A 26,092-nucleotide genomic window follows, 5' to 3' on the forward strand; every position below is an offset into this window, starting at 1 on the left:
TGATGGTGTAGATGTGGGCTCAAAGTAGACATCAGAGTTTGTTGCTACCATAGACTAACTGTAGGAGAAGGAGTGGCAGAACCTGGGGGCAGTCAACAGAGGAATCATCTTAAAATCTCTACATAGCCACAATAGATTAACTCCAACCCTCCTTGAATCCATTAACCTTTATCTTGCACCAACTAACCATTAGTTGAGTAGATTCCTATGCACAGGGATGAGCAATAAATCAGTTTAATTGGAATCTCACATGTCATGGTGTTTCCCGCATGACATTAACACAGGTTCTTCACAGTGTATGAAGGAAAGTACCAGCCTCTTGTTAGTAAGAATTCTTTAAGATCCACTAATTGCCTAAATTTTACCAGTTTGCTCTCCACAAAACATAATTTATGGCTGACCGCTAGGTCTATGCAATACCTCATTAGGGCGTTTTATTTCAGTCTAGCTTTTGGAAAAGCACTTCTTTGCTCCATAAAGTGAACTATAAGGATGCAGCAGAGATATCCTAGCACCAGGCAAAAGTAGGCAAATCACTGACCATGGCTATCATCTGTGCCCATGCACTGAAGACACCTCTTGAAGAGTCAAGTAAAGCCAGCCTACCTTATTTGACACTGATAGAAAAAAGTCCTACTTTTTTGTCACATTTACTGATTTGTACCAATAATTAGCATCAAAACAGCTCTTCTTGGGTCCTTTAAAGTGATATAATGCAGATATTCTTAAGTAATTAAGGATAGGTTGGAAAACTAATCTGTGACATTTTCTAAGATTACTTATAAGAACTTTCTCATTCTTACTTTTTTAAAAATGTGTTTTATATTCTTTCTTTAAAATGTCAAAATAAAAAGGAACCCTGTTTCCTACACCAGCTGGATCTGCAATGGCAACCCTTTAAATAAACTTCAACCAAGTTGGAGACACTTGGGCGAGACTATTTTGCCCACCTCGTCCTATTCCACTTCGCATTTCTTGCCAACTGCTAATTATTTTTGCCTGCAGTAACCCAAGTCTTTCTCCACATTTGCACAGCAAGCTGTTCTGCCCTAACAGTCGAGGTTGTTTTTTTTTTCCTTTTGAAACTTTGACGACGTCCTTCGAAAGAGAAATGCAAGAGTCGGAATCATAACACCAATTGGGATTTGGAGAGGACGGGAGGCTACAGCGGCGCAGCAGGGAAAGCGGGAGCAACCCACCTGTCGTCCTACGCAGGCCTACCTGGAGCGAGAGAGGCAGGTAGGAGGGCAGCGTTGCTGCCAGAAGGACTTCGCGCATGACCAGATGGGCGGAACGATTCTTTTGCGGCTGAGACGCCCCCGAAAGTAACGCCTCCGGGAAGGAGACGGAAGCGGGATTGTTCTTCTGGCCGTTGTGACTCCTAGCAGGATATTTCTGCCCGCCCTTTTGTCTGGAAGAGTGAGTGGGGAATTTTATTGTCGGAGGGGCGGGTGGGTGGAGAGTCCGGTCCCAGCCTCAGAGCTGGCGGGGTCGCGGCAGAAAGGCGCCGCTTTCTATCCCAGTCGGGGCTTTGGATGAGGGCGGAGCGGGTGCAAGTTATGGTAGCGGGAATACGTGCAAGTTGCGCGATTTGTAGGGACCAAAGGACGGGAAAATGAGAAGCAGTGCGGAATTGGGTGGGAATTCGTGTTTCGCAGATGCTTCTGGTGAAATCCGGTGGATATTTCCTTGGAAGTAAGGCCCGCTTATTTTAATAGGATACATTCAGAGGAGGTAAGCGGGTCTTTAGATTGCGGATTTAAATGTGTGCTTTAATGCCGGAAGCTAGTAGCTATGTGTGGGATATCTCTCTCTTTCCCCCTTCCTTTTCTCTGGGTAGCACAAAGCTTGCTCAACAACCTGTGGATAAGGGCAGGGTTTCTCAAATCATTTTTGCTTATTTACCTCTCTAACCCCCCCCACCCCCCCAGAGTTGCTAGTTGATCCGGTCGTTAGCTGGGGGGGAAAGTGTTCAGTTTGGTTTTCTATCTTAATCTAAACTGTCTGTACCATATAAAAAGGGTGATTCTTTAGAAATATGGCATGATATCTGGGAGGGTGATATCTAGCCCACATTGAAAATCACTGGACTAGGGAATATCCCAGAAAGATATGAGGTATTAGTGCTAATTGAAATTGTTTTATTTTCTATCTAAATTATGACCATTGTGTTGGTTTTTTCTGTGTACTATTTTGGATACTCTCAAACTATCCAGGCATCACAGTGTAGCAGTCTGGACTTTGAACTTGCACATGAGGCAAGTTTAATGTTTTTTACTTATGCATTGCCATCTTTACTGTTGTGGTTTCACAGACTCTGAAGAGGTTCAAGGCATTAAATTATTATAAACCCAGTGTCAAATTTAAAGCAATCCAAGTGACATGGCAGTTCTGAACTGCCTTACTATGGAAGAGGATTTATAGCTCAAATGATTGTATGTTAGATTTTTTTTCCCTGGCTCTGAGTGCAGAAATTTAGTTGGATTTCCTTTTTTAAGGCTTCACTTGAACTATTTGCCCTAATTTTCAGGTTTTTTTCTGAAACGGGAGAGGTCACAAATGTCTTCAAGGAATACATCACTGGAGCACAAAAGTGCACAGCACAGTCGTTCTGTCCATTATGATAAAGTATATGTGGATTCTTCTTCACCAGAAGATGCCGATGGGATATTAAATTCAGAACCTTTGCCACCACCTCTTCCATTACAGCCACCATTTGGACCTGAATTTTATCCAAGTGACAATGAAGACTCAACTGAAATCCCTGATCTCAAACCAGTGAGAAAATTCATTCCTGATTCATGGAAAAACTTCTTCAGAGGAAAACGAGGTGATCCAGAATGGAATAAGCCAGTAACTGCCATTTCAGATGGAATTCAATGCTCTCCACCATCATCTCCAACACTTACCCCAGTGAAAGCAGATCATATTTCAACACCAAGCTCTTATCAAGATCCATATGGAGGATCAGGAGGGACTTACACTTCACAAAAAGAAGCTGAAGGTATTCTCCCCCCGGATCCATATGGCTCTCTGGGAAGGCACACTCAGGCTTTGACATACAGTGAGAAAGTAGAAGCTTTTAACCTCAGATATTCCTACATGAAATCTTGGGCAGGATTGCTTAGAATCTTGGCTGTTGTTGAACTGCTCTTAGGTGCAGCTGTATTTGCTTGTGTCACAGCTTACATTCACAAAGACAATGAGTGGTACAACATGTATGGCTTTTCACAACCATATGGCTATGGTGCAAGCAGCATGTATGGTGGTTATTATTACAGTGGACCCAAAACTCCTTTTGTCCTTGTTGTAGCAGCACTTGTTTGGATAGTGACTATCATAATTCTAGTACTTGGTATGTCAATGTATTACAAAACTATTCTTCTGGATTCCCACTGGTGGCCTTTAACGGAATTTGGAATCAACGTGGCTTTGTTTATTTTATATATGTCCGCCGCTATTGTCTATGTAAATGACGCAAACAGAGGAGGACTTTGCTCCTATAATTTATTTAACACACCAATGAATGCTGCTTTTTGTCGTATAGAAGGGGGACAGACAGCAGGAATTATTTTTTTGTTTTTAACAATGATTATATATCTCATCGGTGCAATAGTTTGCCTAAAATTATGGAGACATGAAACTGCGCGCAGACACAGAGAGTTCATGGAAGAGCAGGTAAGTTTCAAGTACTGTGCTTCTAGGTATGTTTCTAAATGAACGATGGAGTATATTCAGTGATGGGATTCAAATATGTGAACAACCAGTTCTCTGTGTGGATGCCGCTTTCAGAAGTCCATTCTGGACCTGGGCAACAAAAAATTAGCTACCGGTTCTGTCAAAGTGGTACAAACTGGCTGAATCCCACCACTGAGTATATTGCTTCCATAAAGGTTCTTTCCTTCATTTTCTTTCTCTTAAAATTCAGAAAAATTGTATCAAACGAAGGCAGCTAGGGAGAAATAGAGCTTTTGGAAAGTTAAAGAACATTTTCAATCACTGCAGATCCCCAAAGAAGTTTCAGTAAAGGGGTAAAAACCTATTTTTTGTAATGCTTGGATTTAGGAAAAGGCAGAAAAGATTTCCTCTGTAATTGCTCCTTCCCATAACAGTCCTTTAAATTTTAGGGTAATCTGCAAAATAAAATATATTCAATCTTTGCATTGATAAAAGAAAGCAAAATATAATAAGTATCTTCAGAACCAAGTAGATAATTAACTTGATTTTACTAGTAAATTTGCCACTGTTGCTTTATATATGCGGTCTTAACCAAAAGTTGTAGTTGAAACCAAGCTTTAAAATAGAGCTATAAATATAAGCCATGTGTATTGATTATACTATGTGAGTCTTCATGTAGTGTCTCACAATTTTTTTAATTGCTCTCTAGTTTTAGCAAGTGATATCCACAAGTTTGCTATCAAAAGATTTTCAACTATTTTAATTTCCGTGTACAAGCATTTAATTATGTCAAGCTTCTTATTTCCTATGTAGGTAAAACTTTGTGGAAATCACTCCTCATTCTATCAGTCATTCAATACAGCAGCACTGCATAATAAAAATAAAAATAGAAAGTTTGCAGTTAAAACAAAATATGCATTAAAACAACAATAAAACCACTCAGGATTGCCTTGAACCTCTAGATGGGTAGCAAATAAATTTAATAATAAAATAGGAAGAAAACAGTTAACAATTCAAAAGTCTGCCTAAATAAAAATATTTTTCTGTTGGCAGACCAAAATACTATCTGTTTTTGGAAGAGTATTTGCTTTTATACCAATTCTCTGCACAGATTAAAAAAGACAAATATACCACTACAATATATATTATGTCAATACAGAGTGAAATGAATTTGCATAATAGCATTATCAGCAGTTATAGTCTGAATGTATACATTTAATACTGTTATTTCTGTTTCTTTTATTAGATGAAGTCACAATCATTTGCCCCCAAAAGAAAGGTAAGAATCAGAACGACATATGTTCTGTTTACTTTGTAGTTACTGAATTTGAATTGCCTCACAAAAGTGTCTGCTTCAAAAAGACATGAACAAATATTAAATCTTACAAAAAATAATCTGTTTTAGTGAAAATTCACAAATGTTGATTTGGTGTTCTAGTATCAATACCACCTCATTTCCCTCCCTGATGTTGAACTTTTACAGAAGTAGCTTGTAGTTATTGCCACTTACAAAACCCAGTGGAAAGGCATGAAAGGTTTGCTCTTTTTATGAGTTCCAAGAGGCAACGTGAAAATTTTCAAAAGTTAAAGTATAATTTGCTTCCCAAGCCCTCCAAATGAGGTGATTTGGGCTAGGACAGTGGGTAGTACCTTAAGCCTCTGTAACAACATTCTGTACAAGATGCCAGTGGTAATATTTTGTCTGTAAAACTTATTGTCCAAATGAATTTAGTATCTAACACAGTTGTTTATTTCAACAAACTAGCATTAGAGGTTAGAATTGTACTTTTAGTTATTTAATACAAACTTGAGCAAAAAAAAAACTTTTAAAAATTCTTTTTACATAGTATGAAGATCATGAAAATGACACATCCAAGGTAGCAGTAAAGACACTGAAGGGTGCAGAAATGAAGCCTGAAGTACTTAATGGCTATATACCAGCAGGACATATTCCTAAACCAATAGTGATGCCAGATTACTTAGCGTAAGTATATGTATTTTTAGCATGCAAAAGAGCATTTAAGATCATTATGTTAAACCCTAAACCACAATTTACAAACAACACTGAGTTGATTCCTATAATAAACTAAAAATAAGACACATTATAAGATTTTAAAATGCAATATATAAACCCAACAATGTAGTTTACTAAGCTGTCAGATTTAAAAATGCAATATATAAACCCAATAATGTCGTTTACTAAGCTGTAACGGTTAGTCTGTTATTCACTATTTACTTTTATTTGCCACCTTTATTTTTACAAATAACTCAAAAGTAGCAACACATGTTCCTTCTCCTATTTTTCCACAACAACAACCCTGTGAGGTGAGTTGGGCTGAGAGTGAGTGACTGGTCCAAGGTCACCCAGCTGATTTTCATGGCTGAGGCAGGAGTAGAAGTCCACGAGTCATAAAAGAGCCAAGGTTGCCTACCCCTGGTTTAACCAATGGTCACTTTGTCAAGTCATACTTTAATCATGTGATGTGTAAACTCATTAACTTAATGGAATGTTTAAAATACCTGATCCAGCCCAGTCCACCAAATGATTTTCAGATAAGTATTGTCCTGATTTTTGCAATCCAAATATTGTATGCCAAGGGAAACAATGATTCTAGTCCTTATTGATAAAATTTTTAATAATCTGTATATGTTAACATTTTAAATGTTACACATTTTAAAGTTAAATTTTCAGTGTTCTAATACATTTACAGTTTACTGAATTGTTGACATACCACTGATTGGAAGCTTATTGCTTATAGAAAATACCCAGCAATTCAGACAAATGAGGAAAGAGACCGTTATAAAGCTGTATTTAATGATCAGTTTTCTGAATATAAAGAGCTGTCTTCTGAAGTTCAGGCAGTTTTGAAGAAGTTTGATGAGTTAGATGCACTTATGAGGAAGCTTCCTCAGCATCCTGGAAACACTCTTGTAAGTATGGATTTAAAATTTATATTTAGTAGTAGATATCGAAAGATAAGATAAGATCAGTAGTCTAATCATGATAATCCCTTCATTTTTGGAAGTCATTACATATTTTATATTTCTTACTAAGTTACATTCCAAGAAGGTCTTGGTTACTGTTACATAACTTTACAATGTTATCTAACAGTGAAATGATTGTAACTAGTAATCACTGTATGCCTGGTCTACGTTCTTGATGTTTGTGATGCATATGCATCTGTCAGAGACAACAGCTTCTAACAGAACTCAGTGGTTTCTAACAGAACTCAGTGGTTATGCAATTCTTACCAAAATTGCAAAGCAAGTGATCTCTTTATGGTGATATTCAAACTTTACCATGAACAAGTTAAATGTTAGACTATGTTGTGATTCAGCGGCAGCCTGTGGTACCGGCAGCTGAGTCTGATGATTCTGAAGAGGAGGGGTTTGGAGAGCCTTTGGTGTCAAAGGGAGGCTCTGCAGGACTCTCAGCCTGGCCCCTCCTGTCATGTTCCTCATGAGACTCAGCTGTGTGAGCACAAGGTATTGGATGTAGATGATTCACAGCTGGATGTAATCAGGGACGTTAGGAGGAGGAGGCAATCCAGCAGAGCAGGACAAAGAAAGGCAATGAGGCAACTCGGTGAGAGGAGAAGAAGGCAATGAGAAGCCACGTCTTGGGACTGCTGATAAAAGGGGAAGGTGTGGGAGGTGATGGTTGCTGAAGGCAACAGTTTGAAGATCTGCTAGAGTCCTGGTCTGTTATTCCTGCTTAACTCTTGTTTGAACTTTTGATTTCTTTGTAAATAAATTTGGTTGGGTTTTTTCCAGCCTGTTGACTATAAAAAGGGGTTGTCCCTGACATTCAAACAGGGCCGGTCGTAGGCTGGAACAGAACAGACTAGAACACATGTGGCATTGAGAGTTATTACTGTACTCATCTTCAAGTGCTACCTTGTTCAACAACTTGTCATGAATACGACGGTAATTTTTTTAAAAAATCATTTTCCAACCAGTGTGAGCACTTACAAATAAATCATGCACGCTGGAATAACAGTAAAGGCCGGTGTGATTGTTATGAAAGAACTTTAATTAAACAAGACAGCAGCAACCAATAATCTTCACAGTCTCTAATGACCATTTTACTTCCTATTTAAGGAACAAATTGCAGTCTCTAAACGATTGCAGTCTTTTTTGTTGGTTATAAAGTTTTTGATTGTTTATAATGTGTACTGCTCATAGTCATTATGGTGTCAGGAGGTAGCAATATTAAAAAGTTGAGAAATAGTTAAACACTAATAGAACAAAACATAGTGCAAAATAGAAAATAAAGTTATATAAAACATAAGTTTTAAAAGTAAATGAAACGTATTCATATTTTACATTTTTTCTTATTAGGAACATGATAGAATCGCCAATGTTCTCCAACAGTATAAAAAGAAAAAGAATGTGAGTATTGTCTTATTTGTCAATGACTTTGATGTCCAGAGCAATAATAACACACCAGGGATGCCCTGGACCTATGAGCTTTTAGGATTTACACCAGTTTGCTGATATTAAAAGAGCCATTATTGCAAAGAAATGACAAGTATAAGATTAAAGCTCAGTGTGTGTGTATGTGAGTATGTACACAGATGCATGGATATATACACCCCACATGCGAATCTTTCTATCAAATGTGCATCCTACATGCTAAGAACAACTTGTTTCTCATCAGGAAGAACAGTTGCTCTCTACATTGTTATTGCAACAGATTAGTCTATTCTCAGTCCCTTTGTTTCTTTTTTTAAATAATATTTTATTAGTTTTCTAATTTTACAATTAAACATTTAAAAAGCAATGTGGTGACTAGGTAAACAATAATTCAATAACATAAATTTTTAGCACAAATCTCAAATTACAACCTCAGCTATTTCCTTTTTCCCTTAATATTTAGTATCTCATATTAGTCTGATATAGTTTTTATTATTATCAACTAAGTAAAAACCATCTTTGTTACTTTTATCAATAATTTTTAGCTTATACATATCTTAATTGTGTTTGCATTCAACCTTTATATACAATCAATGTCCTGTTATTCTTTCAGCCTTACTCTGGCTTTCTTCCTTTGCCAACTGACCTTCTACGTCAGTACATTTGAATCCTCAAACAGTTCTCCCTCTATTATATGTATTATTTGGAATAAGAAAGACCATTTGGTTACAGGTTGTTTTTGGAAGAACTAGCCCATTTGTATTCATTTAATCACCTCCCTGTTACTCCAATTTCTCACAATTGTCCTGATAGGTTTATCTTCCATTCAATCTGTTCTTCTTCCTTTTCCTCAAATTTCTTATGATTTATGTAAAGTCTTTTCCATTCTAAATGTTGTCACTCCCTTTTCTGATTTTTCCGTTGGCTGGATCTGTTGATCAATTGGGTCTTAGTATTTAGTTGTTCCACTTCTCCTGTTACTTTCTGCATTGTTAGTTCTTTGGTTGAAGTCAAGATCTGGGTTTCTATATCTAAGCTGGCATCTTGTTCGTTTATGTTGCATCTTATTTTGTTACAAGGTGAAAGAATGGTTTCATGTATTGATTTCAACATAGAAAGGATTTTTTCCTGATCTTCATCCATATTCTCTTGATAATGTGTTAAGTTGAAGACTTTAAAATCAAACATTGAAAAAAGTTTTTTGTTTTTTATAACTAGGTATGGGACATCTATTTCATGTGTTGTAGGTAATCTTTAGAGTGGCAATTGTTTGCCAAGTACGAATTTATAGTCCAAAGTATTCCATCATCTCGTGTAATAACAGATGCTTCTCATGTAAAGAAATAGGAGAGCAATTCCCCACATATAACTCTGAAAATCAGTAAAGGTTTACCATAGTTCAGACAGGCCAGATATGCCGCCCTACAACTGAGTTTTTCACAGGTGGTATCTGTCAAGGTCAAAAGAGTTTTTTTCTAGAGTCTGGGCCTCAAGCCAAGTCTCTTTTAGTCAATAACAAATTTTAATACCATACTTTGCCACAAGATGTCTCTGATGCAGTTTAAAACTTTTTAAGTCGAAGGTTTTTATAATAGTTTTTCAAGGTTGATTTCTTTTTAGATGAAAACCAACATCTCCAGTAAAAATAGGAAAACATTTAACCCCCAAATTTCAAAAGTATATGCATCCTATTAGATTAAAGTTGTTCTTATAATTGCTCTGTTTTCTCTGGGTAGTCAGTCGTCGCTGTTCTTAGTGGGTGGGGTAGAAATTCCCTCTCTCCTCACAGGGGGAAAAATACTGCATTTTTTGCAGGAAAAGATATTTAATGTCTTACAGAGAAGATCAGATCTCACCCAGTTTCATCTGCATTGCCTTAAAGGTGGTTGGTAGTAATTTTGACTTTGGCTGACAGCAGCTTAGTGACGAGCCATATTGCTATGGCTGGTCTTTCCCCTGTCAGTTTGGAGGGCTGCCCTGCATCAAGCAGAAGGGCTGCTGCCCTCCTGTGATCAAGCGGGAATCCCCTCCTTGCTCTTCGCCCCTACAGGGCAACTTTCAACCCTTTCCAGGGTCCCCCAGCAGGGTGAATTCGGACACGGAAAATGGAGCTCACCTTCCTGCGTCTGCAGGCGCTGCAATGCCAAACCGGAAGTCTCAGTCCCTTTGCTTCTGATCTTACCTGATCTAATCTGCATGTTATCCTAGTTTGGTGTAAAATCATAACTAGAATGAAATCGTTCCCAAATTAAATTATTGACATCTTCAAAGAAATTTGGAAAAAATGCTTCTCTGTAATTTTGTTGTTCATACTGTACCAGATGGACTCATTGTCCTACTCAATATAAAATGGCTTTTACAAATTCCTGTGTTCAATTTGCACTGAAATTAATGGAATGATTAGTCTTTTATCACTTTTTATCACTAATAAATGAGGGGTATGGAGACAGTATTTCAGCATCAGATATAACTTCTTCAGTTGTCCAGTAATGGCTTGACTGCTCCACCATGCCTGAAGTGTTTTGTATCAAGCCAAATCACAGTATATTTTAAGAATTTTTTATAGTGGTTGTCAGGATTTCATATTTGAGCCAAGGATTGAGCTTTCTTATATATCACATATTCTCCCAATAAGATAGGGATTTAATATGCATAAAATTATATAATAATTTTCATACTTTGTATATGAAATGAACATCAGAAGGTAAGAAAGAACTATTAAGGATAAATTGCTAAAACAAATTATCCTTCAGAACAAAGTTTTCCTTGGGTTTTATTTTTCTTTCATCTTTTTTTCAGGATATAGAAATATTAATTTCATCAGTTAAATGTATTGCTTACAACATTCCAAATGCAGGTAGTCCTCAACTTACAGCCATTCGCTTAGTGACTGTTCGAAATTACAGTGACACTGGAAAAAAATGACATTTCCTTTTTTTTCACACTTATGACTGTTGTAACATCTCTATGGTCATGTGATCAAAATTAGAATGCTTGGCAACTGGTTCACGTGTAGCATGTCCTGGAGTCATGCAATCGCTTTTTGAGAATTTCCAACAGGCAAAGACATTTGGGAAGCCAGATCCATTTAACAACTATGTTACTAACCTAACAACTGCAGTGATTTACTGAACAATTGTGGCAAGAAAGGGCATAACATGGGGCACAATTCACTTAACAACTGTCTCATTTAGCAACATAACTTTTGGGCTCAATTGTGGTTGTAAGTTGAGAACTATCTCTATGCAAATAAAAGACATAAGAAAATGAAGTTTGTATATTTTATGACTTACCCAGCTAACAAAGTGATAAACGTTTCAAAATTTACCTACTGAATCATTTGTATTTCAGGATCCCACATTTCAGGAAAAGAAAGAACGATGTGAATATCTAAAGAACAAACTTTCTCACATAAAACAAAGAATTCAGGAATATGACAAAATTATGAATTGGAATACTTAGAATGCCTTTAATTTTACCAAGATTTTTTTTTACCATTTTAAAATATTTATTACCATTATTTTATATTTTTCTTTAAAATTAGTAACTAAAATCTACTATGTATATTGTGAACTAAGGAAAAGTTTTATCTATTGTAAGATGGAAAACTGTCTAACAATATAGTTAAACCATGTGCACTTTTGATGATCCTATTCTAAAATAGCATAAAATTAGTATCTTTTTTGTTTTAAATTCAAAATATTTGTATTTCTGTCATTGAGATATTTTCCTAAATATGAATAAGCTGTAAACAGGTATCACTGCCTTAATTCCATGTTATATGAAATGCAGTCTTTCAGAGATCCATGTATATTAAAAATTGCTTAATGTGCTAGGGTGCCTCTTAACTATTTATGTATAATGACCTACTTGGAGGGACAGGGAACCAGATTAGTACAATCATCTTGTTCGGCAATTTCCTTTGGATAGCCATACATTTTAAAATTAAATAATTTTGTAAGTTTAATATTTGTAAATCTTGACATTCTAAGCAAAAATTGGAGTTGTATTTTTGTGACCTGCATGTATTATGCAACAAATAGCTATATGAGATTCCATCTGACAGGGCTGTGGCATTTGAAAATATCTCAGTTATGCAAAGTACAACCTTTTCGTTGGAAAGATAGTTACCTTCATGATTTTCTCACTGGGTCATTTGGATGTGGAAACAGAAGTCCTGGGATGAATAGTGTCCTTTTAAAATTGATTCTGATGCAGAAGGGGAACTAAATCTGTTCCCTTTTAGGTAACTCTTTAGATAACTGTCATTTTATTTGAGAATCTATGCCAAGTTTGTTTCATAGGTAATGAATGAATTTTGAATGTACCATGCAATTTTTCTCAGAAAGTTATTAGCTCTGTATAAGAGAATATCATTAGGAAAGTGTTAAAAGAGAATGTAAATACTATCTAAGGAAAGCAACATTCAACTAAAATATTTTCAGACTGATACTGAATTCTACTTTTCTGCTGAAAGACAGTCTTGCCATGTATATATCACTGAATTGTCAACTAATCTCACCTCTTAAATCCCGATTATAGCTGACTTTTTCTAAACAACAACTTAAAATGTTGATTAGAATGGCAGGTGCAGAAAAAATTATTCAGGGCATTAAACAGCACAGTTTTTTAAAATAAAACTCAGAAAATTGAAATCCCACAAATTTATCTTTTTATAAGTGAAGTGGGATGGAGCAGATCTTGCTAGTAAGTTCATATATTTTTCTACATTTCTATATTGTATCCTATCACATTTTTTACAGAAGAATCTTAGCACATTGTAGTGAATTTCTACTCTAGGTGTAACTTCAAAACAATCTTTTGGCATATAATTTTTATTAAAACTGTTAAACAAGAAGGTAAAAACTAACAAACATAGGGTAAGGAGGAAAAAAATAAAGGAAAAAAATTCAAGGAAAAAGTTAAAGGAAAATAGAAAAGGAAAAAGATGATTTTCAAATAACGTGCACTGGAATGCAAGTCATTTTTTTTTGGTTTCTTGATAGTATTAAGTCATAACCTTCTGAAATACTGAACTGTATATTTTCATAAAATAATGAGTAAAACATATACTAGACAATCCATGACTTGTTGTGTTGTCCTTTCAGACATATTTACTCCTGTACCCTCACACATCCTCCCTGATCCATGCATGTCATGCCCCCTTCGCACATCTATCTGCAACCTCCCTGACCTGTACAGTGCCTCTCTCCTTTGTGTACCCTCCCCAATGTGTATGACACCTTTTATGCACCCAACTGACACGACATGTCTCATGCCCCCACACCCTTCCTGACCTGCGATGCGTTGCGCGACATCACATGACATTGCGAGTTTGACATGTCTGCTTCAGCACATTGTGTAAACGCAGTTGCTGAATATTTTCACATGAAATCTTATTCTGGTTATGCAGTTGAAAGTGACAGCAGCTCCAATTTAAGTAACGTACTTAAGAATAGTTACAGAATGTTGTTAATGCTTCAGAATAATTGTAAAATGTTTCCTGTTTAGTGGATCAGAATGACTTTAGTTAGTATGTAGTGTGATTTGTCACTATCTTCACCTGGCTTTTCGATTTATCAGGCCTGGACTGAAGGGGTTTTAGCTTTTTAAATATTGTTTTAATTGTTGGGCTTAATTAATTTAATTTATTTTAATTTTATATTATCTTTTATATTGTATTTTATGCTGCCCTGTAAACCGCCCTGAGTCCTTCGGGAATAAGGCGGTATAGAAATCTAATTACTTAAATAATTTTCTACTCCATATAAGTAGGTGAATTTAGTCAACACGGCAGGTACGTGTAGTGCATTGCCAAATATGGGCAATCATAAATGGTAATTGCATTGTGCAAAGGTTTATTATGCATTCAGCTTCTTTTGCAAATGGATTCTACTACAATGCGTTTAAAATTCAAAAGCTGCAAGTGTTCTGAAGTGATTATATTCTAACCATCACCACTAAATTATTAATCAAACCTCCATACATTTGAGGTTTGTATCCTGAGGCAGCAAGCAGCTTTGTTTTATATTCTGTCATTTGCCAAATGTTAATCTTTGTGTTAGCAACTCATTTAAATGCTTGACATCTGTTTTTTCAAGATAATTGGTTCAGAGAAAGATACTTAGGACAGTATTCCACAGAAAGGCAGCGTAATGTGAAGTAAAAAGAAAAGACTGAAATAGAAGGGCACCACCTGAAACTATAATATCTGGGATGTATCAATCTCTTTAATTCAATATTTTTAATAAATGAATCACAGAATAGATGGAGCATTTTAGTTGCTAAATATACATTGTATCTGCACAGATATATCAGTAAAAATATATGATATACATTATAGTTTATTAAAAGTCTCTCAATCTTGCCGAGGAAGTAACTGTTATTTGCAAGTAACCAGAATATTTCATATGAAAATATTCAGTGATTGCATTCACATAGTATGCAAAAATATAGTATGGTTTATTTTGTATCGAGCTTACCATGCCTGAATTAGTCCAGTCATTATGTATTTATATATTACTACAAATATGGTATAATGTTATTCAGCAATTCTGTAGAACTCTTCTTTCAAGATATAGTGTCCCAATTTAGTATTGATTAATAACCAGTGGATTTGTTGACTCTTGATTGCCAGGTAGGAAATTAACAAAACAAAAAAGAATAGCAAAATACCTGCATACATTATCCAGTTATATTGCTATAACATTCAGAAGCGTGCTGACTGGGGAATTCTGGGAGTTGAAGTTCACATAGCTTAAAGTTGCCAAGTTTGAAAAGCACTGTACTAAACCAAACTGGCTCATTTTCTCAGATGTCAATATCCTCCAGAAAATAATCTAATTACTACCAAAGTATTGGATCTTTATCTCATTGGGTAGAAACATTATGTAATTAGACCTAATAATGGTTGTAATATTGTTGTCATTGTTTATCATGGTTGTATGTATGCTGCAGTGTAAGAAGTATCTCTGAAATCCAGAAACGTGCTACCCTGAGCTCAGAGAATAGATCTGCTGCTATGTGGTTCACCTGACTTTGCCATAGATTGTGCCTGCCTTGTGGGCAAAGCAGGCAATTAGTACTAATTGGGCTGGGCAAGGCTTTGCATTCAATGCCAAATTTATTTGCCACTTCTGGGCAAAAAACAACACTCACTAAATTATATTGAACATGCTACAATACTTAGGTCCATATTATTTGAGAGAACAGAATTTTTGATATGCACTTCTGTGCTTACTGAGAATTGCATTTGTAACAACTGGTGAACAAGCCTTCTCTGTTGCCATCCATGCTGTTTGGAATGGAGAATCTGTGTATTTACTAGTTTTGTCCTCTGCTATAATTCCTAGTGATTCCTGGTGGTTTAGGACCTGAAGGACTTAAGATCTTTATTAGCTTTTTTAAAACCTTCAAAACACATATTTTTATACAGACTTTCAGCTGCAAATTTGAACAGTTGATTATTAAGTTCACCTGTGTTAGCTACTTGTTATTTGTCATTTTACCTTTTCCATTGTAAATGGCTGAGACTATTCAACAGTTGGCAGGCAGTATAACAAGTTACATAAGTATAAATAAATAAGATGCTTTGAAGTAAATGGAAGTTTGAATGAAGCATCTTCTCAGAACTTTTAATAGAAGCTACCTTTTTTCCTGGGACCACACAGTTACCCTCATACATTTTGAAGTGCCTTTTTTGGAATATAAAAATGCCATGCAGCCCTTTTCCTACTACAAAGCTAGAACAATGTTAAAAGATTCCAAGGGTATATATTCCAACATTTGAAAAGATCCTTAAAAGAATAATTCTGAATCCATGGACCAGGACGATGTTGAATACTGGAAGACACGGGTGTCAAACTCACCGCATCACGTGACATGTCGTGATGTATTGTGACTTTTTGCATTGCCAGAGCTGGGTGAGTGTGGCCTCCGCATGATGCAACCGGCTCCATGGGCCAGTAGTTTGATACTCCTGCAAGGAGTCACTGATCTGGCCCCAAAATCATTGATTTAAAATATTTATATAGCTGCCCATCATGTATCATAATATTGGGCAAAGAATAAAAATAACATTTTTGGTTTCCAGCTAATATGTTACTCTAACATGTTAGCAGGAAGAGCCAGGTCTTCAAGCCAAGGCTTTCCAGAAGGTTGGAAAGGTAGAGAGTTGCCAGATTTCAGAGGGAAGGTATTCCAAAGGGCACGGGCTGCTAGTGAGAAGGCACACTGCCTACATTTAAGGGAAGGGACCTGGGTGCACCCATCCTATTGGACTTGGTACAGTGGGCGGATACCTTCTGGGAGAGGGGTTTCACAAACAACCTGCTCCTGTGCCACTGAGGGCTTTAAAAGTGATAATCAGAATCTTGAATTACACCTAAAAAACCTAGAAACTTGTACAGCCACTGTGTAATATGGACAAACCATGAGTTGTCCAAAACTGTGTGCATTGCTGCACTCTGGACCAGTTGCAATTTCCACATGGTCTTCAAGGACAGCCCTGTGTAAAACATGTTACAGTAGTTCAGTCAAGAAATAGGCAACTGGTTGAAAGTTTGTGTATCATAGTTGAGTCCAAGGATGGCCTCTAAAGATCTTGGCATTCTTGTCAAAAATATCATCATCATCATAATTATTCTCCTTACTTTCTCATGTAATTTGATCTTTTCCAGGATTTGGACTTTTGCAGCTACTATCAAAGGCAATCACATTCCATGGTGCCCACAAGTATCTCTTTGTTAGCCTTTGGTTTATTTTATAGTCAGCAAAAGCCTTTTGAATGGCATACATTTTTGAGGGACTACCTCTCTATATTTACATTTACCCTTCCCATCAGGTTTAACAGGAGAGGTCAACAGATTCTGTCTATGAAGAAGTGTCACCTGACAAAACCTAGGAAGACAGCTTTTTTCCCCATGGGATCCACATTTTGGAAAATCAGTTCCTTGGAGCTTAGATTGGTCCTGACCCTATTGGCATTCAGGAAGGTGCTGAAAAGACAGCTTTGCTCTTGCTCGGAGGGTCAGTAATGGTAGATAGCTTTTACAATGGCTGTATTGAATGTGATCTATTGATTGGATTTGGGGTGTGTGTGTGTGTGCGCGTGTGTGTTTTAATGTGATATTTATTGCATATCTTGTTTGTTTTTATTGTTTTTATTTATTTGTTTTGATTTCAGTGCTATTTTTATTGTTGGGCTCCACCCAGTCACTGAATGATGTTGGTTGGCTATACAAATTCAATAAATAAATAAATAAACCCCTGAAAGTACTGAATGATGGCACAACAACCCTGAAATTGTTTACTTTCATTTATATTTAAATTTACACATGATTTCTTTTCAACCATTTATTAAATATTTCTCTTCAGTCACACTCAACAGTCACAGTTTGGTAACATTATTTGGTGTGTGTGTCTAGGGGCCACTTCCAACATTTCTCCAAGCTACTTGATGTGCACCTCTGCTTTACAGCAGCGTTTCTCTTGTTGAGTGGTGACTTCGAGAGTTAAAGTCCGCACATCTTTACACTTTTAAGGTTGAGAAACACACAGTGTACCTCCTATCTTATAACTCTGAGATGGGGGATGTCTCCCTGAAGATGAAAATTATTTTTCAATAAAACCGTTTTTATGTGGAGGGTATATTTGCACACTGTAACTCCAGTGCTAATTACAAAGAAGTAAGGAAGATATGAACCCATCTGAAACTTTCGATCACCCAAAAGGATACATAGCACCATCTTTTCCGAAGCAGCTTTTCCCAGAGCGCTTCTTCTTTCTTTGATTCCGCCTGCCCGGAAGCCAGGCAGGAAAATAAATTGCTTCTCCTTGGAAGGGTTTCCTATCTTAGAGGACTGCGGTAAGAAGAAAGCGCTGGACAAGCCTCAGTCTAATTATTTATTCTTCGTGGCGCTAGTCCTTGTGGTTGAAACTGTCAGATGACAGCGAAAGAATCCCTGGAAACAAAATCCTCCTTGCGTTAAAGGAACTCTCCCGCCCTGAAGGATTCATCCAACCAACCTACGGGTTGCCCGCGGGCGAGTTTCAGGTGTTTGGGTCACACGGAGACAAAGACACTTCTCTTCTCATCTCGGCCTCTTGGGTGCCTCCGAGCCCCGCCCCCGAATCGGCCTGGAAAAAAGCGCTCGGCCAATGGAGCCGAGCGGGGCGAAGGCGCTTCTTCCCCTCCCTTTGCTCAGGTATGTAGGTATTGCGCATGCCCTCTCCTGGCTTGGGTGTGGCGCGCGCGATAGCCTGCCTGGGCTGCCGAAGGAGGCGATGCGCCTCTTAAGAAGTGCGAAAGCTCAACAGGTGGCTGCAGCTCCGTGAAGGCGAGGTGAGGCTGCCTTTCAGCGGAGCTGGTGGGCAGAGCTGGGCAGCGCGAAAGGCGCTCAAAGCAGAGCGCGTAAAGAGGAGCCGGGGAGGAATGATTTCCCTAGTTGTTTTCTTCTTCTTCTCTGAATTGGCTGTGATTTGAGATAAGCGTCCTTGTGCCCGTCGCCGTCGCGCTAACTTTAGGACTTGACAAGGGCTTCGGTCCCACGGCCTGATCTCTCTGGATCAAACTAGTTGGTTCAGGTTTCTCCTAAAGTTGAGCAATAGTGGCCGGAGGAGTGGGGGAGCCGAAGGGGACGCAGGAAATGGGAGAGGGGGGGAGGGAATGTGCCTTTTGATTTTCTCTTTTTATTTTGATAAGGATCCCTCGGGGATATTTATGCTAAGTGACAATTAACTTTTAGACATTTGAAGGTTGGGTTTCAGACGAGCTAACTGCATTTTGGCTTAGTTTGATGTATGCGCTAAACCTTAATTATTTCCTTTTCGTCTCGAAAGTATTTCTGGTGTAAACACCTCTTTATTTATCGTGACTTATTATGTTTCCACATAACAGTTAGCTAGGTTCTTCAGTTGTAGCAAAAATAGTTGCACTTTGCAGGTGACGGAGATAGTTTCGGAAGTGGGAAATAAACATCTCTGTAGTTATTCTACTGCTTCCTGATATTTATTTTCTTGTAAGAAAAAAAACCCTCCAAAACAGTGTAATATCATGAGAAGTGACAAAAATATCCTACATGTTCCATAGCATTTTATGATTGAGAAGATTATGTGACATAAAAGCCTTGTCAGGAAACATCCAAAATTGTATGTATGCTACCTTATGTTTGTACTATACCTACTGTAGATAAATTTGTTGAGAGCAGTTTAAGTATTTGATAAGCACAGTACATACAAACTGATAGCCACTTTTTAAAGTGCTAATTTTTTCTTCTACTTTAATGCCTATTTTCCTTTAGTATTAATCTGATTTACAAGTGTGTCCAATTTAAATACAGATAGATACTTGGATCTTTCTGCTCTTTGCAAATTAAATCACTTTAAATCACTGAGCTGTGTTTTCCAATATATGGTAGTGAATATCTTTAAGCTTGCTCTTAAAGAACTAAAGACAAATCTTTAAGAAATTTGCTAAAAATGAAGTCTTTAGTATTAGGCTGTGTTACCTATAATAACAATCCCAGCTTCTTGCAATGTTGCCATTCGGTTCATTAATGTAATTCCTTTAATAATCTTATGTTTAGTTTATTCAGATGCCTTTTAAATAAACACACTTATGTATTAATACATTGGTACATTAATGTAATATAGCAATTTATATATTGCTATCATCCTGGCTCTACTTCATAGTTGTAAAACATTACTATCATCCTAGCTCTAGTTCATAGTTGTAAAACATTGTGGTTTTTTACTATATTTTATTATTAAAAAAAACAACTGCTTTCAGAGCAAGAAAAATATTTTTCAGTAGCTTTATTTTTCTGTTCTTGAGGTTACCCTTAGTAAATAAGTGCATGCCTTATTAGTGTGATATAAGTTTTTTTCTGATTGTTACTTTTCTTGAAAGAGGTGAAAAAGTATTTCATTAATAAAAGGGGCATAACAAAAGGAGCTCCTTTGTCATTTCCTGTGACCACCTTATTTATAAAATATGTTCAGGATGTGAAACTGTAGTTTTTATTTGGACTAAAATAAAAGCTTTGAGGAAGTGGGATCTATGATGCATATTTCAGTGGGAATCTACATATGTTTGAAATAAAGACCAAAGAATGCAGAAGAATTAATCTCCAAATTATACCTCATTTAGTGACCATTACAATGGTGATGAAAAAGTAACCTTGCAATCTATCCTTGCATTTATGGTACAACCTTTGCGGGTGCTTAAAGCAAAGGAATGCTGATGTAAGATCATAAACAGTTCAGTTTCACTTAGGACCACTTCACTTAGTGAAGTGCTGAAATAACTGGTCCCAATTGTGGTCACTGAGTGAGGAGTGCCTGCATTTCTGTAAGATCGGATAGTGAATCTAAATAGTTTTCTGTGAATTACAAGGGTAAATTATACAACTAAAAACAGGTAACTGAAAAAATAGATGATTGTGATATAGTGAATTAATAATTTAACTCATGATTCCAGGTATTCTTGGCTAAAAGATGTGTGACCTAAACTTAATCTTGAAAATTGCATTTCACATAGTTTTTAGCATTTTGTTTCAATTAAGTTAAAATATTAAATAACTCATTTGAATATTTTTCTTTATAGGTAAAAACGTCACAACCCAAGTTCCACTATGTCACCCAGACCTTTTGAAAGTCCTCCACCCTATCGACCAGATGAATTGTAAATATCTATTTCATTTACTATAAATAAGTAAAGTACACTATTAAAATATGGATTATGGCAGTTTTCTCCATTGCTGATATAATTTCTTAATTCTTAATATAATGACAGCTATTAAAACATATGTACAGTGCTTAGAGTGTAATATTGTGACTAAAGCTAAGATACACTATAGCACCTACTCATTTTGTTAAAAACTTTTATAGGTTTCCCAAGTAGCTGAATATTTAACAGCAGGCACACAAATGTTTGGGAGCTTTGAATCTCATAAAATACAAATTTGAGGTGAAAGAGGAGGTAAAGTGTATTTTCCCAGTGACAGGAATATCACAATAACTGACCATAGCTGCATTTATCAAGCTATTTATTTTAATGGAAGAAATATTCATTGCTGATTCAGACTGATGGCTCAATTAAATGAATATGTTAAGGAAATATCTTTTCCATCTTATTTTCTCATTTTCATTAGCAACACTACTTAAGAATAAGCATTTTTTTTGGAAGCAGTAAGAAATCTTATGGACTTTCTATATGCACATTTTATTTGATCATGGCAGATTATACATGTGAATATGTAGCATATATAAATATGTTTTTGAGGACTATAACAAAGTAAACTTGACATTTAATGTTATTTGCTAGTGTCTAATAGTTTCTTTAATCTTTGTAGCATACCTTCACACCATTTACCAAGCAACAATACATTTGGTGGTGAATTCCATTCTCAGCTTATGCACTCTCAACCAGCGTATTCTTATTATCCGGAAGATGAAGTGCAACGTTTCTACAAATGGTCCTCCCCACCAGGAATAATCAAGATCATGTCAATTCTCATACTAGTCATGTCTATTGGGGTCTTTGCTTGTGTTGCTTCTACTCTGGCTTGGGATATGGACATGTATGGAGGTCCACTAGGAACTGGTTTGGGCTATGGAGGTTTTGGAACAAACTATGGTGGATACGGTGGCAGCAGTGGTTTTGGAAATTATGGTAGCTATAATAGTGCATATGGCCTTGGAGGAAATTATATTGATCCACGAGCTGCAAAAGGCTTTATACTTGCAATGTCAGCCTTTTGCTTTATTGCTGGATTGATGGTTTTTGTATTTGGTGTTACAAAGACTAAGATGGCCAGGACAAGGAAATATTATCTCTCTGTGATAATAGCAAGCTCTATATTGCTCTTCTTGATGTTCATTGCTACAATTGTATATATACTAGCAGTCAACCCAACTGCACAATCTTCTGGAACAGTGTTCTACAATCAGATCTATATGTTGTGCAGCCAGTTTTACACACCCACAGCTACTGGGCTCTACGTGAATCAATACTTATATCACTACTGTGTGGTGGAACCTCAGGAGGTATGTAAATAAATTAGTATCGTACCAAATGCAAAATATTAGTTGTATTTGAAATCAAAAATAGAATTAAATAGCTATATTAAAATTTAGTTTTATGCAGAAATGATTTCACTGGTTTGTGAATGTCAAATGTCATCCTTTTTTTGCAGCAGTATGATTTTTTTTGTTCTTAATATAGGGCAGGGGTAGGCAACCTCGGCTCTTTTATGACTCATGGACTTCAACTCAATCACTCAGGAATTCTGGGAGTTGAAGTTCATGAGTCATAAAAGAACCAGGTTGCCTACCCCTGATATAGGGAAACAACAAAAAAAAAATGGAAATCTCTTAGTTCTCATTTCTTCTAAACAGATTTTGACACAATGCTCACTAGATGTTTTGGGAAAAACCTTCGTGCTGTTTAAGCTTGGTTGGTTTTTTTGCAGACATTTTGTGAACCAAACTAGGTGACATCATCAATACTCCAACATTGTTGATGTTTGGGGCGACAATACCTATAGTATCTGCCATTAACTATGGGTTATTGAAATTGTAGTGCAGTTCATTAGGAGAATACCACTTCCATAATAACTACCCTGTTAAGATAAGAAATAATCTACAAAATGTTGAGGTGGAAACTAAATCTTGCTTTATTCTATCATATAAGTGTAGGATTCCAACATAGTGGCTTAATTGCATTTGTATACCATTATTTGCTTTTATCTCTACATTTTCAGTCCAATTGTATGTTTCCCAGTTAAAATTCTACTTCATATATAAAATCTTTTGCTAAATATATTGGCTGCAGTGGTTTGTATTTTATTAGACTAACTTATGCCTTTGCCAAGGGAAATTCTGTAAATGGATAAGAATTTTAGATATATCTGATGCATTTGTGCAAGCTTAATTCTTTGTAAGCAAACCAATACAAGTGGGGAATCCGGAATTTATCTGATCATTACAAGGGTTTTTATAATTTTATTTTTAAAGTTAACTTTATTACATATTTTGAATACTATATACAATACATATGTATTTGCCTGGAAAAATATACCATAGATTAAACATGGAAAACATTAGGTTTTTTTCCAAAAGCAGTGTTCCGTCAGACTGAGTTCAGTTAAATCAATATGAGGGACATATTTATTTACTGCATAAATATTATTGTTAAAACAATGCATGTCTGTGTACATGATATGCTTGGCTTTTGCCACTGAAACACATGTAAATAATACTTATTTCTATGTTTAAGAAGCTCCTCCCCAATTTGTTTAATTTTCCATATAAATCAAAAATTTCTCAATATAGTGAAAACCGGTTAAATTTAACTTTGAATCTTGCATATTTGGTTACTATGTAATGATTCCATGTTGTTTACTTGTAATTTGAAAAAGACTTTCTATTTAAGAGTATTAAGATTATTTTTGACTGTAAAAGCAGTAATCTAAACATACTAATCTGCTTTTTCCCCCAGGCTATTGCTATTGTATTAGGCTTCCTGATTGCTGCAGCTTTGGCTATAATAATATTTTTCGCAGTAAAGACCCGAAGTAAAATAGGTTACTATGGTAAAATGAGTATACTCTGGGATAATGCAAAAGGGTTTGATGAATCTCCGAATGTAGAAGAATGGGTAAGTTAACTATTTAATATTTATTTTGGCCTGTTGCAGGATTGATGTTTGTTTTATAAATATGTGCCGTGCTGAAATATGCTTTGCAGTAATGTGCAGGTGGTAATGTCACTTAAAATAAGGCAGAAGTATTTTTATCCCTGCTGGAGTTATGTTATATAGACAATTGTGAATAATCATCAATATCGGTGTTTCTTAACCTCAGCAACTTTAAGAAGTGTGAACTTCAAGTGCCAGATGGCTGAGGAATTCTGGGACTTGCTCCAGACTGATCTACATAATTTCTCCAATAAACAGTTGTTGAATTGTTGGAAGGAGGAGGTGTGTAGAGAAATAAGTGAGAGCGAAAAGAGGAGAATGGGTAAATATGTAAACAGCTGCAAAGACTGCTGCAGCAAAACACGGTTGTCTTTAGGATTTGTCTCAGGATCAGCTGTTGCTTTGGAGGAACTTATGTGCTGGCTGCCTTCTTACTGATTTTTGTCCTTTTTATAATGGCTAAATCAAGGCACTCTGCTTTTCTTCTCTGCCAATTATGCCTTATTGCATCTGTGTTTTTTTCTCTGCTGGAAGGCAGTTGAGAATGTATCTGCATCAATAGGTTTCTATTGGAGAAAAATGTATATGAATGAATGAATTTTTATTACAGCCTCTGGCCAATGAGGATAATATATGCAAAGGTAGAGAATGTTATTTTATAGGCAATTCATTTTAATAAGTAGGTATTTAATTTATCATTCATCTTGGCCTTGCCTCTACTGAGAGGAGGAATGTAGGTTTTGGCAGATGTCAACCCATCTATACATCCATCCAGCTGCATGCAAATGTTCAAGAATATTTGGTCAAATTGTCTGTTTCAATGGATTCCTGAGTGAAAAGAAGTTGATTCAGCCCCCATATTACAACAAAGTTAAAACAGCCCGTTTTTTTTACTATTTATGTACAGTTTATGAACCCCAGATAAGAAAATAATTAATATGAGAGAACACTATTCACTTCATTATTTTATTCATGGGAGAAATGCTTCTCATCAAACATGAAAAAGGTAACAGTTATAGAGAGTGCTGTTTATTTGGTTGTTTCATATGGGAATTCGCACTTGAATTTTAAAACATACTGAATTGGTGAGTGAGGGTCTTTAGTAATCCGCCTGTAAAGTTCATAAAGGGAAAAGAATTTCCAAGGGGCACAAAATGCCAGGAATGGCCTTCACCCTAACTTCTGTGGTAGCATGGGATGTTGACCACAGGTTAGGGTGAAGGACATTCCTGGCACTTTGTGCTGCAACTGATAAAATGATGGGGTTAGCCTTGAACAATTCAAGTACACCAGTCAAACGGACTACAGCAGTTGAAGCAACATTGTCAGGAAAATGTGCCTGGAGGTTGTGTTCATGATACCCTGGGCAATGGGTTTTATTCCTGCTTGTTGTGATTCAGAGTCAGCCTGTGGGTTCGGCAGTTGGGTCGGACGACTCAGAGGAGGAGGGAGGTGTTGAAGACCTTGCTGAGGGGGTTATAGATCTTGCTGATGATAGCCCTCAGGCAGGCCCCTCCCACTTGGTAAACCATGGAGACCCAGCTGTGTGAGCCTGACAGTGTGGATGAAGATGACCCACAGCTGGCCCTGTTCAAGGACGCCCGACGCAGGAGGCAGTCAAGTAGGAGTAAACAGAGGAAGGCTGTGGGGCTTCTCGGAAGGAGGCAGAGAGAGGCCACGCCCTGAACTCTTTATAAAGGGAATGTGTGGGGAGGGCTGGTTTGCTGAAAGCAACCGCTTAGATAGTGTTTCAAAGCTCCTGTATCTTGGTTCGTGTCTTGTTTGTTTTTTGTAGTAATAAATTTGGCAGACGTAATTCCAGCCTCTTGCCGTTTGTAAAGGGGTTGCCTTTTCTGCAGGGCCGGTAGCAGGCTGGTACAGAACACTGCTATCCAAAACTGGTTGTTAGCCTAAATGATGCAAGGTGCCACTGTAGACAAGCTCTTGGGTAAATCCAATTTTGCTTCCACCAGCATGTTATTTCCTGTGCCACTGGCTGCCTCACAACCTCCAGACATAAGTGGCTTCCCTCCCTGGACTTAAAAGTTGGCATTACAACTTTTTCATCTAAAAACAAATAGGCATTATAGATTGAAACTTATAGTATTAGAAATAATGAAGTAATTTACTTTCTTAATTGTCCACTAATGGAGAGGACTTAGAAACTAAAAATAGCAGCATAAATCTTGTATTTAAATTGCCTGTTTGTGTTTATAGTATTCATTGCATCCTGGCACCTTATGACTTAACCGCGACATTGCTTTGGCATTGACCTTTATCGAGAAGCTTATTGTAAAGAGA

At 36.7% G+C, this 26,092-nt stretch overlaps 2 protein-coding genes across 4 annotated transcripts in view; both read left to right on the forward strand.

The window, feature by feature from the left end:
* Positions 1–1,349: 1,349 nt before the first annotated feature.
* MARVELD2 (MARVEL domain containing 2) lies at positions 1,350–13,176 on the forward strand. 2 transcript variants are annotated; one of them, XM_083351016.1, is made up of 7 exons: positions 1,350–1,419; positions 2,531–3,678; positions 4,925–4,957; positions 5,526–5,662; positions 6,438–6,609; positions 8,020–8,070; positions 11,446–13,176. In XM_083351016.1, the coding sequence occupies exons 2-7, from the start codon at positions 2,560–2,562 to the stop codon at positions 11,554–11,556; spliced, it is 1,623 nt and encodes a 540-aa protein (XP_083207142.1). In that variant the 5' UTR covers positions 1,350–1,419; positions 2,531–2,559; the 3' UTR covers positions 11,557–13,176. The 2 variants fall into 2 exon arrangements, with proteins under 2 accessions (XP_083207142.1, XP_083207141.1); XM_083351015.1 differs by lacking the exon at positions 1,350–1,419 and adding an exon at positions 1,586–1,695.
* Positions 13,177–18,342: 5,166 nt separating this feature from the next.
* Positions 18,343–26,092, forward strand: part of OCLN (occludin) — a 33,597-nt gene continuing 25,847 nt past the window's right edge. Inside the window, exons 1-4 of one of the 2 annotated variants that reach the window (XM_083355525.1) lie at positions 18,343–18,436; positions 20,699–20,776; positions 21,447–22,140; positions 23,594–23,752. In XM_083355525.1, coding sequence (XP_083211651.1) covers positions 20,727–20,776; positions 21,447–22,140; positions 23,594–23,752 — 903 coding nt within the window. In that variant the 5' untranslated portion in view covers positions 18,343–18,436; positions 20,699–20,726. Of the gene's footprint in view, positions 18,437–18,717; positions 19,243–20,698; positions 20,777–21,446; positions 22,141–23,593; positions 23,753–26,092 lie in introns of those variants that run through there. The other variant, XM_083355526.1, reaches the window with a different exon arrangement.

This window comes from Vipera ursinii, assembly GCF_947247035.1.
Source record: "Vipera ursinii genome assembly, chromosome: 2".
In the NCBI taxonomy this organism is placed as follows: Eukaryota; Metazoa; Chordata; class Lepidosauria; order Squamata; family Viperidae; genus Vipera; species Vipera ursinii.